General features: G+C 41.4%; 1 protein-coding gene across 2 annotated transcripts in view; it reads right to left on the bottom strand.

Moving 5' to 3' along the window:
* Positions 1-1,119: 1,119 nt before the first annotated feature.
* CASP7 (caspase 7) overlaps positions 1,120-19,099 on the bottom strand; it is a 45,229-nt gene continuing 27,249 nt past the window's right edge. For both annotated transcript variants that reach the window (XM_063102713.1, XM_063102714.1), the window contains exons 3-7: positions 17,697-17,830; positions 17,101-17,229; positions 14,365-14,540; positions 13,860-13,989; positions 1,120-3,192 (exon numbers count right to left, since the gene is read on the bottom strand). In XM_063102713.1, coding sequence (XP_062958783.1) covers positions 2,963-3,192; positions 13,860-13,989; positions 14,365-14,540; positions 17,101-17,229; positions 17,697-17,830 — 799 coding nt within the window. In that variant the 3' untranslated portion in view covers positions 1,120-2,962. The remainder of the gene's footprint in view (positions 3,193-13,859; positions 13,990-14,364; positions 14,541-17,100; positions 17,230-17,696; positions 17,831-19,099) is intronic.

The following is a 19,099-nucleotide window of genomic DNA, read 5'->3' as shown; positions in this document are numbered from 1 at the left end:
CCCCTGGCCTACTAACACAGATGAACTGCTGCTATCAACTGGTGACCACCACAGCTTCTCATCAGGCCAGATGTTTTCTGGAAAAGGGCCTGGAAGATGAAAAGCTAGAAAGGTGTGCTCCCAGGAAGTCAAAAGGCAATCCTTGGTCACCGGAGTAGCTGGTAACAAAAGATTCCAGGTGATGCACTGCAAGACTGGACAAAATAAAGGATTTGTCAACTAGTGTCTATGACCTTTCTGGGAATGTCATTTTCTTTCTCCCAAACATGGTTTGGTTTCCTGGAGGTTTTAAATCATGTGCATACAATAAACCCCAGCACTTTGAGGCCTATTCTGAGCAATTCATAAACATAATGAGGCTTAGGATGGGTTATGGAAATTTGCTCAGAGAAAAAGCTCAGGGCAGAGCCTAAAGCTGTCTGTGAATGTGTTAATATCTAACACTTTTTTTATTAAAATGTAATTGATTGTACATATTTGTGGGGTACCGTTGAATATCAATACCTGTATACAATGTATGATGATCAAATCAGGATAATTAATAGCTAACATTTTAAGTAGGCTAGTAGCACCTTGAGGAAAAAAACAAACAGAAACCCAGATTAGAGCCCATAATGCCAGTGAGGAAGCCACAGGCAGCACTGTCTCCCTTATGACAGAGCAGTGCTCTGTTCCCTTCTGCAGGGGAACTCGGGTTCAGCTAACATTGAGAATGAGGAATGTACATTCACCAGGATTGAGTTCTCCTTTAGAGTAACTTGTCATCAGAATTTTGGAATATGAAAAGATCAGAAAGTTTAAGAATGGAGGTGTGGCTGAACACATATCCAACTTAGAACAAGATTTCTGATCTTGATAAAAAAAGTGTCTGCCCATGGAAATATTCAAGAATGAAGACTCTTTCTTAACAGCAATTTATATCTCTGGACTGAGGGACACAAGACAATATTCATTGTTTGTAACTTATAACTGCTCAGAGAATTAAAAAAAAATAAAAGTTTAACCCTGACATTTGAGATCATTTCTTTCCCTTTAATGAAGCTCACAGTGCAAATAACTGGAGTAGGATATGATTTTTATTTCAAATTGCAATGCACTTAGGCACACTTATTTCCTTGACACTTTCCAAAGAACAGACTGTGAATTCTGGGAACAGTAGGTAGATGCTTGTTGATTCTTGATCTCCACTTAAATTTTCAACATTTGGTGTATTTTAGATGGCAGGAAACCAGGGACAAGTCTAATAAACTAGCCCTAAGTTAGGTTTTTATTTGAAAGAAGATACTTTTACACCATCTGATTTTGTTGTCAAATTAATACATGGCAGCTCATTACAAACAGCTTTATATGATGATTAACCCTTTATGTGAAGAGTCTCAGCTTCACAAGTGATTATTTAGTTATTTTATTAGTGTTCCGGATTCAAAAGAAATTATGCATTATATTTTGTGTGGAGACCAAGTCAGTAGGGTTAGTTCTTATCCTGTTTTATCATTTCCCCAGTGCCACAAATAACTTCAAAAGAAAAGTACACCAAAAAATAAAAAAATAAAAAATAAAAAATAAAAAAATAAAAAATAAAAGAAAAGTACACCAAGCTAGTTAGGAATTAAGCACCACATTTTCATCAATAAAGAAGAACATTTGTTTGTTAACCAGTTACTAGGCAGAAAAAAAATAATAATTAATTAAGAATTCGAAAGGTAACACTACCTTGAAAACGAAGTGCCAAAAATCTTTCCCATAAACTCTTCCCCTCTTACAGAATTAGAGGTAACAAAAAATTGGAATAATCTAAACACTTCCAGATACATTTTAAAGGTATAACAGATTATTTTACACGTAAAGCTAAAACAGATTGTTTTATATATCTGTAGATTATCTGACAGCTCAATGAATAAATGAATGAATGGGTGAACTGTTGAACATCAGGGAATGTGATTACTTATGTTCGCATTATGGGCCAGGCTTACATCCACTTCTTGCTCATCCCCTACCTCACTATCCCTTGCTCTGCTCTGCGTCTCAGGAAATCACACTTCTTAGGACCCTTGCCATCTGGCTTCCAGGTAGGACTAAAGTGGTAAGGTGATGGAAGACTCTAGAGTAGGAGAGGCAAGGCCTTGTCTCCGTCTCAGGCAGTGGCTTTATCCTTCCCATGGCTCCATTTTCCACAGTTCTTGGGTGGTCTTGGCTCCCACCAAGCAGTGCCCACCATGGTTCCACCTCCTGTGGATGATCCCAGCTTCTGGACTCAGGAAACCACACCTCTTCCCATTATCCTCATAGCCTAAGGTGTGGCTTCCAGCTATCTGGCTTCTCTTTTATCATCTACATAAGTCAATTTCCTGTATTAAATTCCCTCTACTGAAACACCTAGAATGGTTTCTGTTTTTCAGACTGGATCCTGACTGATATATATTAGAATCATTAAACTTTTTTCTCCTCTAACTTATCTGGGAATTTTTGCATGAGAATCTGCCCTAAGCCAATGAAAAAGAATTCAAACCACATGCAATACCCACTTTCTGCAATACAGGCCAACAAATACCCTTGGTTGTTTTCTGTCAAGCACTGGGATTCTCTTTGCCAAGTGCAAATATGACTCTGACTCTACCAACGTCACCATTGATTACAGTAGACACAGACAAGGGTCTTCTGCAGAGGTCATTTTTGTTGCATGTACTAAGTGTGATAACTAGGTGAAAAAAATACAAACAAAATTAATCTTAAGAGGAAATTACAAAGTCATGAATAACAAGGTAAAAAAGGTCTCTGAAAATTCAGAGAACATAAGACAGCACCAGAAAGTTTCTTCCCTGTTGAATCAATACATTTCCCTGAAATCAAAATCCTATAGAATTCCCGGATATTTCAAGAGCGTAAAAAAAAACAACAAAAAAAATCTGATTTATCAGTGAATGATGCATAGCTTCTCAGCTTGAATGCACCCCTGGGATGGTTACTGACAGAAGTAGAGTTCTTTGGTGAGCATGGAGACCACACATGGGATCTGCTTCTTCTTGTTGAAGAGAGGGTCATCGGACTGAGATTCAAAGTGGCTGGCCACCAGGTTGTTCACCCTGGTGAGGATCTGCATGATCTCTAGATCTTTCCCGTGCTCATCCAGGACGGCACAGAGGGCCTGCACAAACCAAGAGCCTCTTCCTGGGCTCCTCCATGAGTAATAGCCTTCAACAGGAGAGAAAGAAGAAGATCCAATCAGCTATTCTAGTAGCTGCTCCACTTACTGATGAGAATGGGCTTTCAGTGTCTGGGGCCCTCACACCTGCTTTTTGGAAATTATTTCACTCTGCTTTGCATACAAGGCACACTAATGAGAATTACACAGGTGTGCTCAGAGAGCAAACATGTTAGATTAGGAGGGTTGCATGATGATGCTCCAAAATGTTTTGGGTATTCCAGCACGGAAATCCAATAGCAGACAACATCATTAAGGGCCAGTGTTGGTGAATGTGGCCAGGAAACTCTCCTGCATCAGTGTAGATGGAGGTATCCACACGATACACATCAGATACCTAAGTGAGTGTGAGACAAGACTGCACATGGAGATTTCCAAAGGAAAGACTGAGGGACCCCTCCATCACTCTGGAACTCCTCACCACATTTTTGGGATAAGTGCTACTTTCTAATCCAAGCCTAGAGAAGGGATCTGAAGGAACATCTGAGAATTTTGAGATGTGTTCTTTCTGTTGGGGGCACAGAACTAGAGCTGGACCCTGCTACTAAAATCTAGAGGCAAGAGGTGGCTGAATGACCAACTGTCTTAGGGGCAGAGCCAGAAGAGGTTGCTGCCCTGGAAAGGCTGCCACTGCCAGGGCATGGGATGTGTTTCTCATTGATCAGATATGGTCTTTGGGAGAGAAAGCTGGCTCTTGGGTTGTCCTGGGTCCTTGTGATGGAACTACATAGCAGAAGTTGCTGCCGAGTCATTGGAAGTAAAACACCGTGCCACACAGCCCAAGCTCCCTGCTTTCCTGCCACTTCCTTTGAAGGGACCATTCAGACATTTGCCTGCAAACTTAAAGGGACCCATACCCTATTCCCTTATGTGCACCGTTAGTGGCCCTGCTCTCTCTCTCTGCCTGACTCTTCGTTCCTGCCTTGTGTGACCTGGGGATGGAGGACTGCCCTCCAGACTCATTGCGCCCTCCCTGCCCAGGATCTGTAAGTAAAAGTCTTTCCTGTTGTGGTGGTATACTGAATTTGCACCTTCTACCTGAAGAATGAGGGGCTGCTCCAGGCCAGGTTTTACTCAGGACACTGGGGAAAACACAATGTCGGGCTCTCAGTGCCAGTGCAATGGTCAGGCAGGTATAAACGGGACAAAGGTCAGACAAGAGCCATCAGGATGTCTGTCAATATAAATAAGTTTCCCAGGGGAGGAAGCCCCTGGTCACAGGTCAGACAACTAGGCATTAGGCTGTCTGTCAGGTAAAAGTAGTATCCTGTGAAAGGCATGCTATAAGTTCCCTGTCACTTCCTGTTAGGGCAGGGTTTCCAGCTGCTCTGGTAGTGGAACTCTAGTTTACCTGGGGGCTCTCAGAACAGTCCTGTCCAAAGGTCTTGAAGGGGCAAGGAGACCTCAGCAGAAAGAGGACGCACAAGTACCCTGGAGGATGCCCAGGAGCTGAGGAAGGAATCAAATGCCTCACCAGGAATAGAGACACAAATCCAAGGGCCAAGGAGGAAACCCAGGAGCTCACAAAAGCACTGGCTTTAATCATCTGACCCATCCACAGCATGAGAGGTCAGACGACCAGGACTCATGTCTTGCCCCTTATCGCCTCCCTCCTTCCCTGGATCCTTCCCATCTTGACCCTGGGAGAATCTAAAAAGGGATCTGGCAAGTGGTAGACGAGGTGAGACAGCTGAAGGAGCAAAGTTCTTAGCACCTTGGCCCTATAGCAGGCTGATCTGGAATTGGGAGAAATTTAATGCTAAGACAGGTTAGGAGTTTTTGTTATTATCTCAGACTGGGCATTCTGGTTACGTACTGCGACTGTGTGTGAATTAAAGTAACCACAATCGTGTCTAACATCTTAGCACGAGCAAAGCCATAGACCTGCAGGAGTTTTCACCCAGGAAGTTTTCAAGGGAAGATTCTACCCCTTCCCATCCCCCCATTTAAAAGGACAGCATGAGACAAAATAAAGTTGTATGTGGCTTACTTGACAAGCTGTGCCTCTTCCTCCTACTGCCAACTGGTCACACCAGTTTGGTGAGAACTGGGTCATCATCATGATCATTTGTAACCATCAGTTATGGAACGTGTGTACAATAAACAGAAATAACCTCTTGTGTAAAGTCACTGAGGAGCACTTAGAATTCTTTCCTGCAGCACAAGTATTGACAGCTACCAGCATGAGGCTTGAGCTCAATGGCGTTAGCAGCATGACAATTCATTCACTTGCAGAGGGGGTCACATACATTATCTCATTCAATGAAATAATCTGGTGAGGCTGGGCATAGACTATCATTTCCATTTCATTACTGCCTCTGGGCTCATGTCCTCTAACCCCCGTCCTCCAGGATCTCCAAGGCAACCATTTGAAAATGCAAATCTTAGAGAGTGACATCATCAAGATGGCAAAAGAGAACGATTCCCAGCTTTGCTCCTCCCACGAGTAACCAATTTAAGACTATTAAAAAGCAGACTGCCAACCTGGGACCTCTGGAGCTGGAGGAAGAAGAGGACAGACCTGTAGAGTTTGTGAAGGTATGAGAGGCCACAGCAAGAGGGTGTAGGACAATACCTATTGTTCTGAGCCCTGAGCACTTCTGAGCCACCATGTTGCTTCAGCACCATCCTGGTAGGAGGCGAGGAGTGTTTGCTGCACATGTATAGAAGTCATAAAAAGCCACAGCAGCTCCCTTTGCATAAACCTGCTTGGAGTCTGCAGGGGAGAGGAGGGCTTTGGAGCACACCGTACCAGCCCACAGGCCATGAAGACCACTGGCAGGATTCCCTTGAGCCTGCATAAGAGCAAGCCATGGCCACTGGAGAAAGGGGCTGCTCAGAGGTCAGCAAGTTATTGTGAGGAATGAATACCCAGCCTGCCTCATGGGAAATGGTTGCAGTGCAGGAGAAAGGCTGGCCTGCTAGGGGAACACTGGGCACAGCGAGGCTGGCTGGTCTCAGTGGAAATCAGTTAGAGTGATAGAGCTGCAGGGGACACAATCTACAGGAAAGACTCAGCCCCAGGAGCTGAGTCTAGAGAAAGACTCGGCTGTCTGGAATTTCCACACAGCCCAGACCTGAAAGTGATTAACGATCCGATCCACAAAAAAACCCTTCTCCAGAAAATCAGCAGCAAAGCAGCAAAGCTCAAAGCACAAAGCTCAAGGTCTGGTCCCCACAGGAAGTTCTCCCCACTCGGGAACTAACCACACCTAGAGTCTACACATTCGTTCCTGTGCAGAGTCTAAGTGGTGGTAGTAGCCACTAACCCACCACAGACCAGAGACGAAGCTCTGATAACCACCTATACAACCTAGAAAAGGTAGCAGTCCCCTCACACTCCCAGACATCAATGTATAGAGAAATATGTCACCGCCAAAGGAAACAAACAAAGCATAAGCAATGGACAGAGAGGAGCAGCAGATCTCTGAAATATCTGACAGAGAATTCAGAATGACCCTCCTAAAGATGTTCATGGAGTCACAAGAAGACACACGTAGAAAATTAAATGATATCTGGAAAAAAATTTAGGAGCAGAATGAGAAACTTGACAAAGGAGTAGAGTCAATTAGAAAAAAAAAAAAAAATTCTAGAAATAAAGAATACATTATCTGAATTGAAAAACTCTATGGAAAGCTCCAACCACAGACTTCATCAGAGGAAAAAATCAGTGAGCTCAAAGATAAAACACACAAAATTGTCCAATCAGAGGAGAAAAAAGAATAAGAAAAGATAAAACAAATGTAGCAAATATGGGATTCCCTCAAGTGAAATAACTTACATATAACTGGCATACCCAAAGAGGAAGGAAAAGAAAGAAATCTAGAAAGCATACTCAAGGAAATAATGACTGAGAATTTCCCAAGTATGGGGAAAGATGACAGCATCCAGATACAGGAAGCTCAGAGGGTGCTAATCAAATTCAATCCAAAGAGGAACACCCCAAGACACATCATAATCAAATTATTAAAAACTAAGACAAAGAGAGAATATTGAAAGCCGCAATAGAGAAGAAACACATAACATTCAACAGAGCCCCAATATGTCTCTCAATGGATCTCTCAGTAGAAACCCTATAGTCCAGAAGAGAAAGGGATGATATATTCAGAGTACTGAAGGAAAAAGAAACAAAGGCTAAGGGGATTCATCAACACTAGACCTGTCCTACAAGAAATGTTAAAGGGAGCTCTTCAACCTGAAGAAAAACTACACTAAAGAGTGTAGCAAGGAAACATGTGATGGTACATAACTCATTAGTAAATACACAGATAACCTTAGAATACTCCAATGTTGTAAGAGTGGTGAATAAACCACTTATATCCTTAGCATAAAGACTAAAGGATAAACCTAATAAGACAATAACATATACAACAACTATGTAAGAGACATGCAATATTAAAAGATGTACCTTGAAACAACAAAAAGTCGAGGGGGGGGGGTTGATGCTAAAGCATAGAGTTGGCTTTGTTTTTTTTTCTTTTTTCTTAGATATCAAAGTTAAGTTGTGATTAGTCTAAAATAATTTGTTAAAACTATAACATTTTTTGTAAGCCTCATGGTAACCATAACACAAAGACTTACAGGAGATATACTAAAAAGAAATAGTGAGAAGTCAAGTAAAGCTAGAGAAAACCACTCAAGCACAAAGGAAGACAGTAAGAGTGGAAAAAAGTAAAAAGGATCTACAAAATAACCAGAAAAAAAAAATTGGCCAAATGGCAGTAATGAGTCCCTATATATCAATAATAACCCTAAATGTAAAGGGATTAAATGACCCAATTAAAAGACAAAGAGTGGCTGAATGGATTATAAAACAAGAACCAGCAATATGCTGCCTACAAGAAACTCACTTAACTGCTAAAGAAACATATCAACTGAAATTGAAGGGTTGGAAAAAGATATTTCATACAAATGGAAACTCAAAAAAGAGTAGGAGTAGCTATAATTATATCAAATAAAATAGACTCCAAGCCAAGGACAGTAAAAAAAGATAAGAAGGTCATTATATAATAATAAAGGGATCAATTCAACAAGAGGATGTAACAATTCTAAATATATATGCACCCAGCTCCAAAGCACCCAATTATATAAAGCAATTACTATTAAACCTAATGGGAGAAATAGCCTCCAACTCAATAATAGTTGGGGACTTTAACACCCCACTTTCAACAAAGGACAGATCATCCAGACAGAAAATTAACTGGGAAACATCAGGATTAATCTCTACTATAGGCTGACCTGACCTAACAGACATTTATAGAACATTTCACCCAACAGCTACAGAATACACATTATTCTCAGCAGCACATGGAACATTTTCTAGAAAATACCATATGTTGGGACATAAAACAAGTCTCAACAAATCTTAAAAAATCAAAATCATATCAACTACCTTGTCTGACCACAATGGAATAAATCTAGAAATCAACAACAAAAGGGACACTAGAAACCATACAAATACATGGAAATTAAATAATATGCTCCTAAACAACAAATGGGTCAAAGAAGAAATCAAAAAGGAAAGTAAAAAATTACTGGAGACAAATGAAGGTGAAAACACAACTTAACAGAGCCTGTGGGATACTGCAAAAACAGTCCTAACAGGGAAGTTTATAGCACTAAATGCCTACCTCAGAAAAAGAAGAAAGACTCTAAATAAACAACGTAATGTTACAGCTCAAGGAGCTGGAAAAACAAGAACAAACCCAAAATCAGTAGAAGGAGAGTAATAACAAAGATCAGAGCAGAAATATATGAATTAGAGTATAAATAAAAAGATCAATGAAACAGAGTTGGTTTTTCAAAAACAGAAACAAAATTGATAAATCTTTAGCTAGATCAATGAAGAGTAAAAGAGTGAAGACTCAAAGAATAAAATTGGAAATGAAAAAGGAGACACTCTAACTGATATCACAGAAATACAAAGACCATCAGACTACTATGAACAACTACATGCAAATAAACTGGAAAACCTGGAAGAACTGGAAAAATTCCTGGACATATACAACTTACCAAAGTTGAATCATGAAGAACTAGAAAACCTAAACAGATCAATAACAAGTAATGAGATAGAAGCAGTAATAAAAAGTCTTCCAACAAAGTAATCCCCAGGACCAGATGGCTTTAAGAAGAACTAATGCCAAATACTTCCAAACTCATTCTATGAGGCCAGCATTACCCTCATACCAAAACCAGAAAAGACACAACAAAAAAAGAAAACTACAGACCAATATCCCTAGTGAACACAGATGCAAATATCCTCAACAAAATGCTAGCAAACAGAATCAAACAACACATTAAAAAGATCATTCATCATGATCAAGTGGGATTCATCCCAGGGATGCAAGGATGGTTCAACACATGCAAATCAATAAACATGATGCATCACATCAACAGAATGAAGGGAAAAAAACCCATATGATCATTTCAATAGATACAGAAAAAGCATTTAATAAAATCCAATACCCATTCATGATAAAACATTCAAGAATTTAGGTATAGAAGGAATGTACCTCAATACAGTAAAGCCCACATACAACAAACCCACAGCTAACATCATACTAAATGGACAAAAATTGGAGGCTTTTCCTCTAAGATCTGGAACAAGACAAAGATGCACACTTTCCCCACTCTTATTCAACATAGTACTACAAGTTCTAGCCTCCCAATAAGGCAAGAGGAAGCAATAAAGGGCATTCAAATTGGAAAGGAGGAAGTCAAACTATCCCTATTTGCAGATGACATAATCCTATATATAAAAAACCCTGAAGACTCCACCAAGAAATTACTAGAACTAATAAATGAATTCAGTATAATGGCAGGATACAAAATCAACAAAAATCAATAGTCTTTATATGTGCCAATAACACAATAGCTAAAGAAGAAATCAAGAAAGAAATCCCATTTATAATACCTATCAAAAAAAATCAAAAACCTGGGAGTAAATTTAACCAAGAATGTGAAAGACCTCTACAATGAAACTATAAAACATTGGTGGAAAAAACTGAAGAGGACACAAATAAATGGAAAGATATCCCATGTTCATGGGTTAGAAGAGTTAACATCATCAAAATGTCCACATTACACAAAGCAATCTACACATTCAATGCAATCTCTATGAAAACACTAATAAATTTTTTTCACAGAAATAGAAAAAAACAATTTTAAAATTTGTATGGAACTACAAAAGAACCCGTATACCTGAAGCAATCTTGAGCAAAATGAACAAAGTTGGAGGCATCACACTCCTTGACTTCAAAATATACTGTAAAGCTATAGTAACTAAAACAGCACAGTACTGGCATATAAACAGACAAATTGACCAATGGAATAGAATAGAGAGCCCTCAAATAAACCCACTCATTTACAGCCAATCAATTTTTGACAAAGATGACAAAAATATACAATCAGGAATGGGAAAAGGACAACTTCTTTAACAAATGGTGCTGGGAAAACTGGAAATCCACATGCAGAAGATTGAAACTAGACCCCTGTCTCTCACATATACAAAAATCAACTCAAAATGGATCAAAGACCTAAATTTAAGAGCTGAAACTATGAAACTAGTAGAAGAAAACACAGTGGAAACACTATATTAAATGGGAGTGGGCAGTGCTTTTTTGAGTGAGACTACAAAGGCACAGGCAACTAAAGCAAAAATACACAGATGGGACTACATCAAACTAAAAACCTTCTGTACAGCAAGGGACACTGTCAACAAAGTTAAGAGACAACCTACAGAATGAGAGAAAATGTTTGCAAACTACGCTTCTATAGACAAGGGCTAATATCCAGAATATACAAGGAACTTAAACAATTCAACAGCAAAAAACTAAATAACCCAATTAAAAAATGGGCAAAGAACCTGAAAGATATTTCTCAAAAGAAGACATACAAATAACCAACAAGCACATGAAAAAATGCTCAAAGTCACTAATTATCAAGGAAATGCAAATTAAAACCACAATGAAATTTCATCTCACTCCAGTTAGACTGACTGTTATCAGCAAGACGAAAAATAACAAATGCTGGTGAGGATGCAGAGAAAAGGGAACCCTCCTACATTGCTGGTGGGAGTGTAAATTGTACAGCCACTGTGGAAAACACTATGGAGATTCCTCAGTGAACTAAAAATAGATCTACCTTATGACCCAGCTACCCTACTACTGGGTATATACCCAAAGAAAATATATCAATCTATCAAAAAGACACTTGCACTCCCATGTTCATCACAGCCCTATTCACAACAGTCAAGAGATAGAATCAACCTAAATGCCCATCAATGGGTGAATGGATAAAAAAACTGTGGTATATATACACAATGCAATACTCCTCGTGTATCAAAAAAAAAAATCCTATCATTTGTGGCAACATGGATGAACTGGAAACCATCACGTTAAGTGAAGTAAGTAAAAAAAAGACAAATACCTCATGATATCACTCATGTGAGGAATCTAAAAAAAACGTGTCTCTCATAGAAATAGAGAGTAGAATAATAGTTACCAGAGGCCAGGGGTTGGGGGTAGGGGGCAGAAGTGGTGGACAAATGGGTACAAAACTATGCTATCTACCCTAAGTGAATCATTGTGCAGTATATGTATGTATTGAAACAACATACTGTACCCTACAAATATGTACAAGTAAATGTTAAAATATTTCTAATAAATAAATAATTTTAAAAAAGAAAAGAAACTGCAAATCTCATCATATGCTTCTCTGACCTAAAACAGTTCCCTTGCACCCTTTTATCAGTGTAAAGTGAGGGCTGCTTAGCACAGCACACGGGGCCTGTCACAAGAGGGCCCCTTACCTGCCTGCCCTGGTTTGACCCTTGCCATGCCCCATCACAATCTGTGCTATGTACTGACCTGTGTCTGCTCCTAATTCATATGTTGAAGCCCCAACCCCCAGTGTGATTGTACTTGGACACAGGGCCTTTTATGGAGGTAATAAGGTTAAATGAGGTCACGAGGTGGGGCTCTGATTCAATAGGATTGATGTTCTCATACAAATAGACTCCAGAGAGCTCTCTCGCTTGCTCTCTCGCTTGCTCTCTTGCTTGCTCTCTCGCTGTCTTGCTGTCTCTCTCTCTCTCTCTCTCATGCACATTTGAGCACACCAAGAGAAGATGGCCATGTACAACTGGGAAAGGAGCCCTCACCAGAAACCAAATTGGCCAGCACCTTGATCTTGGACTTCCCAGCCTCCATAACTATAAGAAATAAATTTCTGTTGTGTAAGTCATCCAGTCTATGGTATTTTGTTACAGCAGCCCAAGCAGACTGACACACTCTGTGATTCAGCCTTCAGTTTCACCAAATGCACTGGGCTATTTGACCCCTTGCACTCTGTCTGGGAAGCCAGCCTCTTGCCCTGTTGTTTGAATTTTCAGGAGTCAGTTACAGCATCTCCTTTTTAGGACAGCCTCTCTCACCTGCCTCCCTAGATGAGTTCACCCTTTATTTTTTAGTTCCTCCACCCCTTGCTTAGGGCAGCTACAACTCTAGCACCAGGTTTGTTTACACAGACATAGCCCCCATTACACCACCTCCCTCTCAAGAGTGGGAAGACCAAATTATGTTCTATCTTATACCATCCTTAAAACTTGTGAAGTTATCATTCTCACAAAATCCCATCTGTAGCTCCTACTAGAGATGGTTTCCAAACACACCTACTTATTTACTGTAACAAATATTTTTGCACCAAGCACTGGACAAAACTATTATTACTGTGGGGAGAATTCTAATTTAGTGATGGTTTGTACCCCAGACAAAGGAAAGACTTTCACTGAACAGACTCAGTCAAACAAGCAGCTTGGTTAATAATGGGTAGGCTTGCTCACTAGTGGCATTTTCTGGTACCTGTGTACAGGTTGCATGTAAAGGAATCCTGGCCTCAGCCATGGCTCTATTGTCTACTGAAATCTCTACCTGACCTGGGGAACATCACTTAAGCTCACCCAAGCTCAATTTTTTTCTCATCTGTAAAATCAGGACAGCAATTACAAGCTTTCTATTTAAACAATTACTGTGAAATTGATATGAGGAAAAAGACATGAAAAACACTCTAACTTGTAAAGCACTATAGAAATGTTTGTTCTTTTAATTATCAGTAATAATATTAAATAGAAGTCAGTTTTCCTAGAGAATGAATATATCCCCGTGGTAGACAGAATAATGGTCCCTAGTGAGATGCCTTTACCCCAGAACCTTTGAATATATTACCTTATAGGGCAAAAAAGGACTTTGCAGATGTGATTAAGGTTACAGAATTGAGATGGGGAGATGATCCTGGATTACCCAGGAGGGCTCAGTCTAAGCACAGGAGTCCTCTCCCACTGTGGTCAGAAAGAGAGAGATGTGAGGTTGCTGGCTTGGAAGATGAAGGAAGGGGCCACAAACCAAGGAATGCAGGAGGTTCTAACGTGCTGCAAAGAAGAAAGGAAATGGATTTTTTCCCCTGAGCCTCCAGAAGCAGTGGAGCCCTACCAATCCATTTTCTAACAGCGACCTTCAGAACTGCAAGATAATACAGCTGTGTGTTTTAAGCCACTGTGTTAGTAGTAATTTACCATTGAAACTAATATGCCCCCAAGCCTGCATTTTGATGGTGAAATGGACTGGTAAGGTTAGTAGTTAGCAGACAATGAATTTGATACCTGGAACTGTGGAATAAGCGAAGAGAAAGTCGGCTTCAACTGGGATTTTATGTCGGGGATGAGCGTCTCTTTCACTGATGGGCCCCGAATCAACCTCGATCCCATCATCGAGCTCTGTCCCTCGGCAAGCCTAAATATCAAAGCAGAGATCACTCCATGGAGTTGGGAACAGAAATTTGTGTGCTGTTCTCTGCTGCGTTCCAGTGCCTAGAACTGTGCCTGGCACACATTCACTGGGAGTTCAGCCATCATATGATGAATGGATAATAAACGAATGAATGTTGTGTTAAATTACTAAGCAAAGCAAACAAATGTGTGGCACTGTCTTAAAGAAACCTTTATAATTTGTGATCCAAGGCAAATATGACAACCGTTTAGAGACTGAAAAAACCCAAGTTTGCAAACCCCATTGGAAACAGCATGTTGATTTGTAAAAAGGATACCATCCCAGTCACTCTGTAATTCATTCCCACGTTCAATTGTATTGGCTTTGAAAAGCGATTACCTGAATAAAGAAGAGTTTGGGTTTCTCTAAAAGGGTTTTGCATCTGTCCCCCCTAAAATAGGCTGTCAAATCCTTTATTGGTGTCATTCCATCTTTCCCATAAATGACATTTTCTTCTCCATGGCTTAATAAGATGCAGGCAAAGCAGGCTGAGTTTGTATGGTCTTCTTCAGAAGCTACAAGCAAACAATTGTAACAATGAGAAGTCAGAACTTAAGGCCTCAGATGCATTATTCCCAGAGGCTGACACTAAGTGTTAGAGACACAGAAGGGTGGGGGTGGGGAAGAGCAGGGGACCGGGCTCCTCACGAAGGACTGGACTTTGACCACCCGAGATTGACGACAAGCGGAGAGAAACTAGAGAGGGGGAGAATTCTAGAATTCTCAGAGTCTGAAATCAGAATGGGGCTGCCTCATGAGGAAGTAAACTCTGAGTACCAGCCGCTGAAGCCACATACTGGGGAGCCGAGGGGCGTGGCCATGTTGTTTGCTAGTTCTGTGACAATGGGCAAGTTACTTAAACATTTTGTGCCTTGGTTTCCTGTCTGTGAAGTGGTGATAATAGTACTTATTAAATGCATTCATATTTGTAAAAGCGGGCTGCATAATAAGCATCACGCAAGTTATTTGTTAAAGAAAACATGTTAAGTGAAATAAGTCAGTCACAAAAGGACAAATACTGTATGATTCCACTTTTATGAGGTACCCAGAGTAGTCAAGTTCACAGAGAGGAAGTAGAATGGTGGTGGCCAGGGGCTGGGGGAAAGGGGACATAGGGAGTTCGTGTTAGTCTATTAGACACGGAGTTTCAGTTAGGGAAGGTAAAACGCATTTTGGAGATGGGTGGTAGTGATGGTTACATTACAATGCGCATGTACTAATGCCACTGAACTATGCACTTAAAAATGGCTAATAGTATAAATTTATGTGACGCGTATTTTAGTGCAATTTTTAAAAATTAAGGAAAAAATAAATAGAAGGAAATAGAAATGCTGGACTGGCTTTCAACTTAGAACAGGGAGGAGAGGAAGCAAACTCATCTCAGGTTCTGTGATACTACTGACTAATTAACTAACTAGCTAATTAGCTAACAAACAGATCCTTTCCACTTTATGATCCATGACGGGGGGAAGAATGAGATTTAGAGTTTCTTGAGCATCTACCACGTGCCAACACTGATCTAGGTACATTACACGAGTTATTTAATCCCTGCAAGAACCCCTTGCAGTGGGCCTCGTTTATCTTTACGTCACTGATAAAAAGTAAAATATCAAAAAGGTTTCATAACCTCACCCCAAAGTGGCAGAACTTGTTGGAGCCCTAGAGCCCTGCTTCAAACCCTGGTGCTGCAAGGCCCAAGTGTGGCCTCTCCCATCTGAATCACGGAGACACCTGGCATCAATCTGTTCGGTGACTTCTGTTTTAGTTTTGATAACAGAGGTGTAAGATGATGGCAATGGAAGCTGGAATTCTTAGCTTACTTGAAGATCAGATGAATTAGGCTAGAGTTGGACAATGGGAGTTTTGTCCTCACTGGAATCGATTGCATAGACAGTCATTTAGAAAAAGAACTACTTTACTGTTTTGGTAGGATAATAAACATGTTCTGGGCTTGGGTGCAGTGACTCACTTTTCATGAGAACAGAAACCATGATTGGGACAAGCCCTTGTGCCTGTACACTTTTCGAAGCACGCTCACAAACTTTCTCTTGGCTAATCCTCACTCCAACCCCGGGAAGCAGCAGGATCTGGCACCATGATCTCCATTTCAGAAAAGCAAAAAAAAATCAGGAAGATATGGTTGCTTTGCCTACATCATCCCGCTGCTTGAACTTGGGCTGCACCCAGAATGTGGACTCCTGATTTCTAGTCTGCTCCATCACATGACCTACTAGGGTACAAAAGGTCAGTTTGTAAGATTCAAGTTTGAAGAAATCAGGAAGACAACTAGTTTTTAAAAAAAAAACAAGAGAAAGTGGGTCTTTTTATTTTTCTGCATAGCTAAGAAAAGCAGCAGTGATTTGAACTGTGTTGCTATCTACTGGCTGTGGGTCCCTGTCTAATCAATTAGTAGGATATTGCTTTCATATACTTGCCCTAAATGCCAGAGTAGCCTACGTGGCATCCATCCATTAGATAGTGTGGTGTCATAGAAAATGCATGTGTCCTGGAGTCAGAAGACCAGAGCTTGGTTTCAGTTCTGCCCCTCCTAATTGTAACCTTCACTATGCCTCATCCTCTCTAAAAAGGGGATGTAAATTGATTTATAAAACAGGCATGATACTTTCTGTTGGCCAACACTGCAGGGGTTCTGCTAATGATTTAATAAAATAATTGTGTGAACTTGCTATATAAAAAATAAAGTAGTTCTGAAGTAAATGGAAATTATTTTCTCTATCTGCCATCAGGGTAAAGTTTACACTTAAACTCCACTCTGGACAGTATGACATAGATTACTTGCTACCTCTCTAGGAATTATCGTCTTGAAATTGCGATCGTTCTGTGTATACAGGACCTGTTTCTCTTGCTGGAATTTAAGCTGATTTCATCATTTTATGGAGAGATTAAAGTTTCCTGGAAGAGACCTGCCCACCCCAGGACAGGTACAGACTGGCCAGGAGGGAGGAAGCCTTCTCAGGTTTCTCCGTCCTGGAAAGGCATCCTCTTGACACCAGCCTGGGCCCTGCTCCTCTCGGGCACAGGAGGAAGACAGACAGAGGCTCTGTAAGTGCTCACCCTTTTTAAGCAGGTCTTGCATCTTGGCACAAGAGCAGTCATTATAGACGACCACCTCAAAACCCAGGTTGCGGAAGCACTTCACAAGGGCCTCTGCATCTTTGTCTGTTCCATTTCGGACGCCCATACCTGCAGGAATCAAGCAACAAGTCCACTGATGAGTAATCCCTGGCCGATACCGTGGGTAGGTACCAGCAGGCCAGGCGCTGAATGCAGCCCGCACCAGCCCCAGCGCAAACGCCCTCCATAGTCCCAATTTAAATGAGCAAGTGAAATGAGGAGTGAACTTAAAGGAGAGGGCACTTCAGCCTGCCCGCAATGGCTGAGCCTCCTCATGGTAGCACTCAACTCCAGTCAAGGCTCTCCATGATTCTTAGCCCTTTGGTTAAAGTCCCACCTCAGCTAATACACATGGTGGGAGCTGAGACCAAAAGTTCCTGGTCTGCTGCACCCCCGTCCCCTGGATACACACATACCACCCTCGGAGGGGCTGTCTGCCACAGCAGGTGGGCACAGCACATGTCTGGTGAATGTCTGAGACAAACTGGAGAAAACGGGAGGGAATAGGAAAGACCACCCACGTCCACGACACCCACCTGTCCCTTGATCAAAGTTCTTGTTGTTGATTATGATGCACTTGCCCACCTTCTCAAAGTTCATGTCATACTGATAACTGGGCACTCGGTCTCGGGTGGTCTTGGCTGATTGTGTTGAGCCATTTTTCTTCTTACTGGGGAAATAAAAAGCCCGTCAGGGGTGCAGAAGAAGTGTGGACAGTAATGGCCTCTTGATTTTACCATTAGCATGTGCAAGGAAGGTGCAATCTCCGTGAAGAGAGACCTGGGGTGGACAGATGGCTCTGTTTAATTGTCATGTTTAAAAGGAATGGGGTCCCCTGGTAAATCTCCTTAGATGCCAGAGAAATGCAAATTAAAATTGCAACTACCAAGACACACTCACCAGGATGGCTACGATGAAAAGAAAACAGTGTTCAGCACCTGGAATTACCACACATTGCTGATGGGAACCCACAATGTACATCCACTGTGGGAAACTGGAAGAATCTACTAAAACTGAACTTACACATATCCTGTGACTGAGCAATTCCCCTGGGTAACACAAACATGGTCCCCAAAAGACAGACACCCACGTGTTCACTGCAGTCCTATCTATAATAGTCCCAAACAGGAAATAAGCCACAAATCCATTTATCGTAGAAATCTGGAGATCGTTTTCCCTACAGTGGGAGGGTTACGGACCAGAAGGGACATGAGGACTTTCTTCAGTGTCAGTCATATTTTGTTTCTTGGTATGGGTGCTGGTTACATACATGTGTCAGTTTTTCATGAAAATTCATAAGTATATGCACTTTTCTACGTGGGTGCTATAATTTAATAACATTTACGTGAAAAGGGAAGAAAGGAACAGAGCAATTTAAAAAAGAAAATAGGCCCCTTCCAATCTCCAGACAACTGGAGGCTCGGTGTGCCCAAAGTCTGGCACATGGGCAGTATGGTGGGAGCCTGAGGCGTTGCTGAGAAGGCAGAGGGACAATGTCAGATGAGAATGGGCAGAAGCCTTGCTCGTCACCCACCGCAATGTGGGCTCCAGGAGGGAAGAGACTGTTACCTGCTCTGAAAATCACTGTGTTCCCGATGCTTAGACCAATGCCTGGCACATAACATGCTTGATAAATATTTGTTGCATGCATGAATGAATAGAATCTCATCCTCTCGTGTTACGGATGTGGAAACTGAGGTCTCCAGGGAGGCAGGGGTTGTGCCAGGTCACCCAGCCAGTGATGGGCAAAGTGGGACCATCGCTCAGGCCTCAGACTTGCACGCCAGGACTCCAGACCCCTGTGCCCTAGAGCGTTTGTTAGCACAATCCCCCCACCCTCTTCTGACAGCTCTCAGCCAAAGCTGGAAGAAACAAAGTGAAAGTGAAAACTCAGCTTGCTACCTGACAAATGTGGGCCAGGAATTTCCTGCACTCTTAC

This window comes from Cynocephalus volans, chromosome 7 (genome assembly GCF_027409185.1).
Source record: "Cynocephalus volans isolate mCynVol1 chromosome 7, mCynVol1.pri, whole genome shotgun sequence".
NCBI lineage: Eukaryota > Metazoa > Chordata > Mammalia > Dermoptera > Cynocephalidae > Cynocephalus > Cynocephalus volans.
This window is presented reverse-complemented; position numbering and strand designations above follow the sequence as displayed.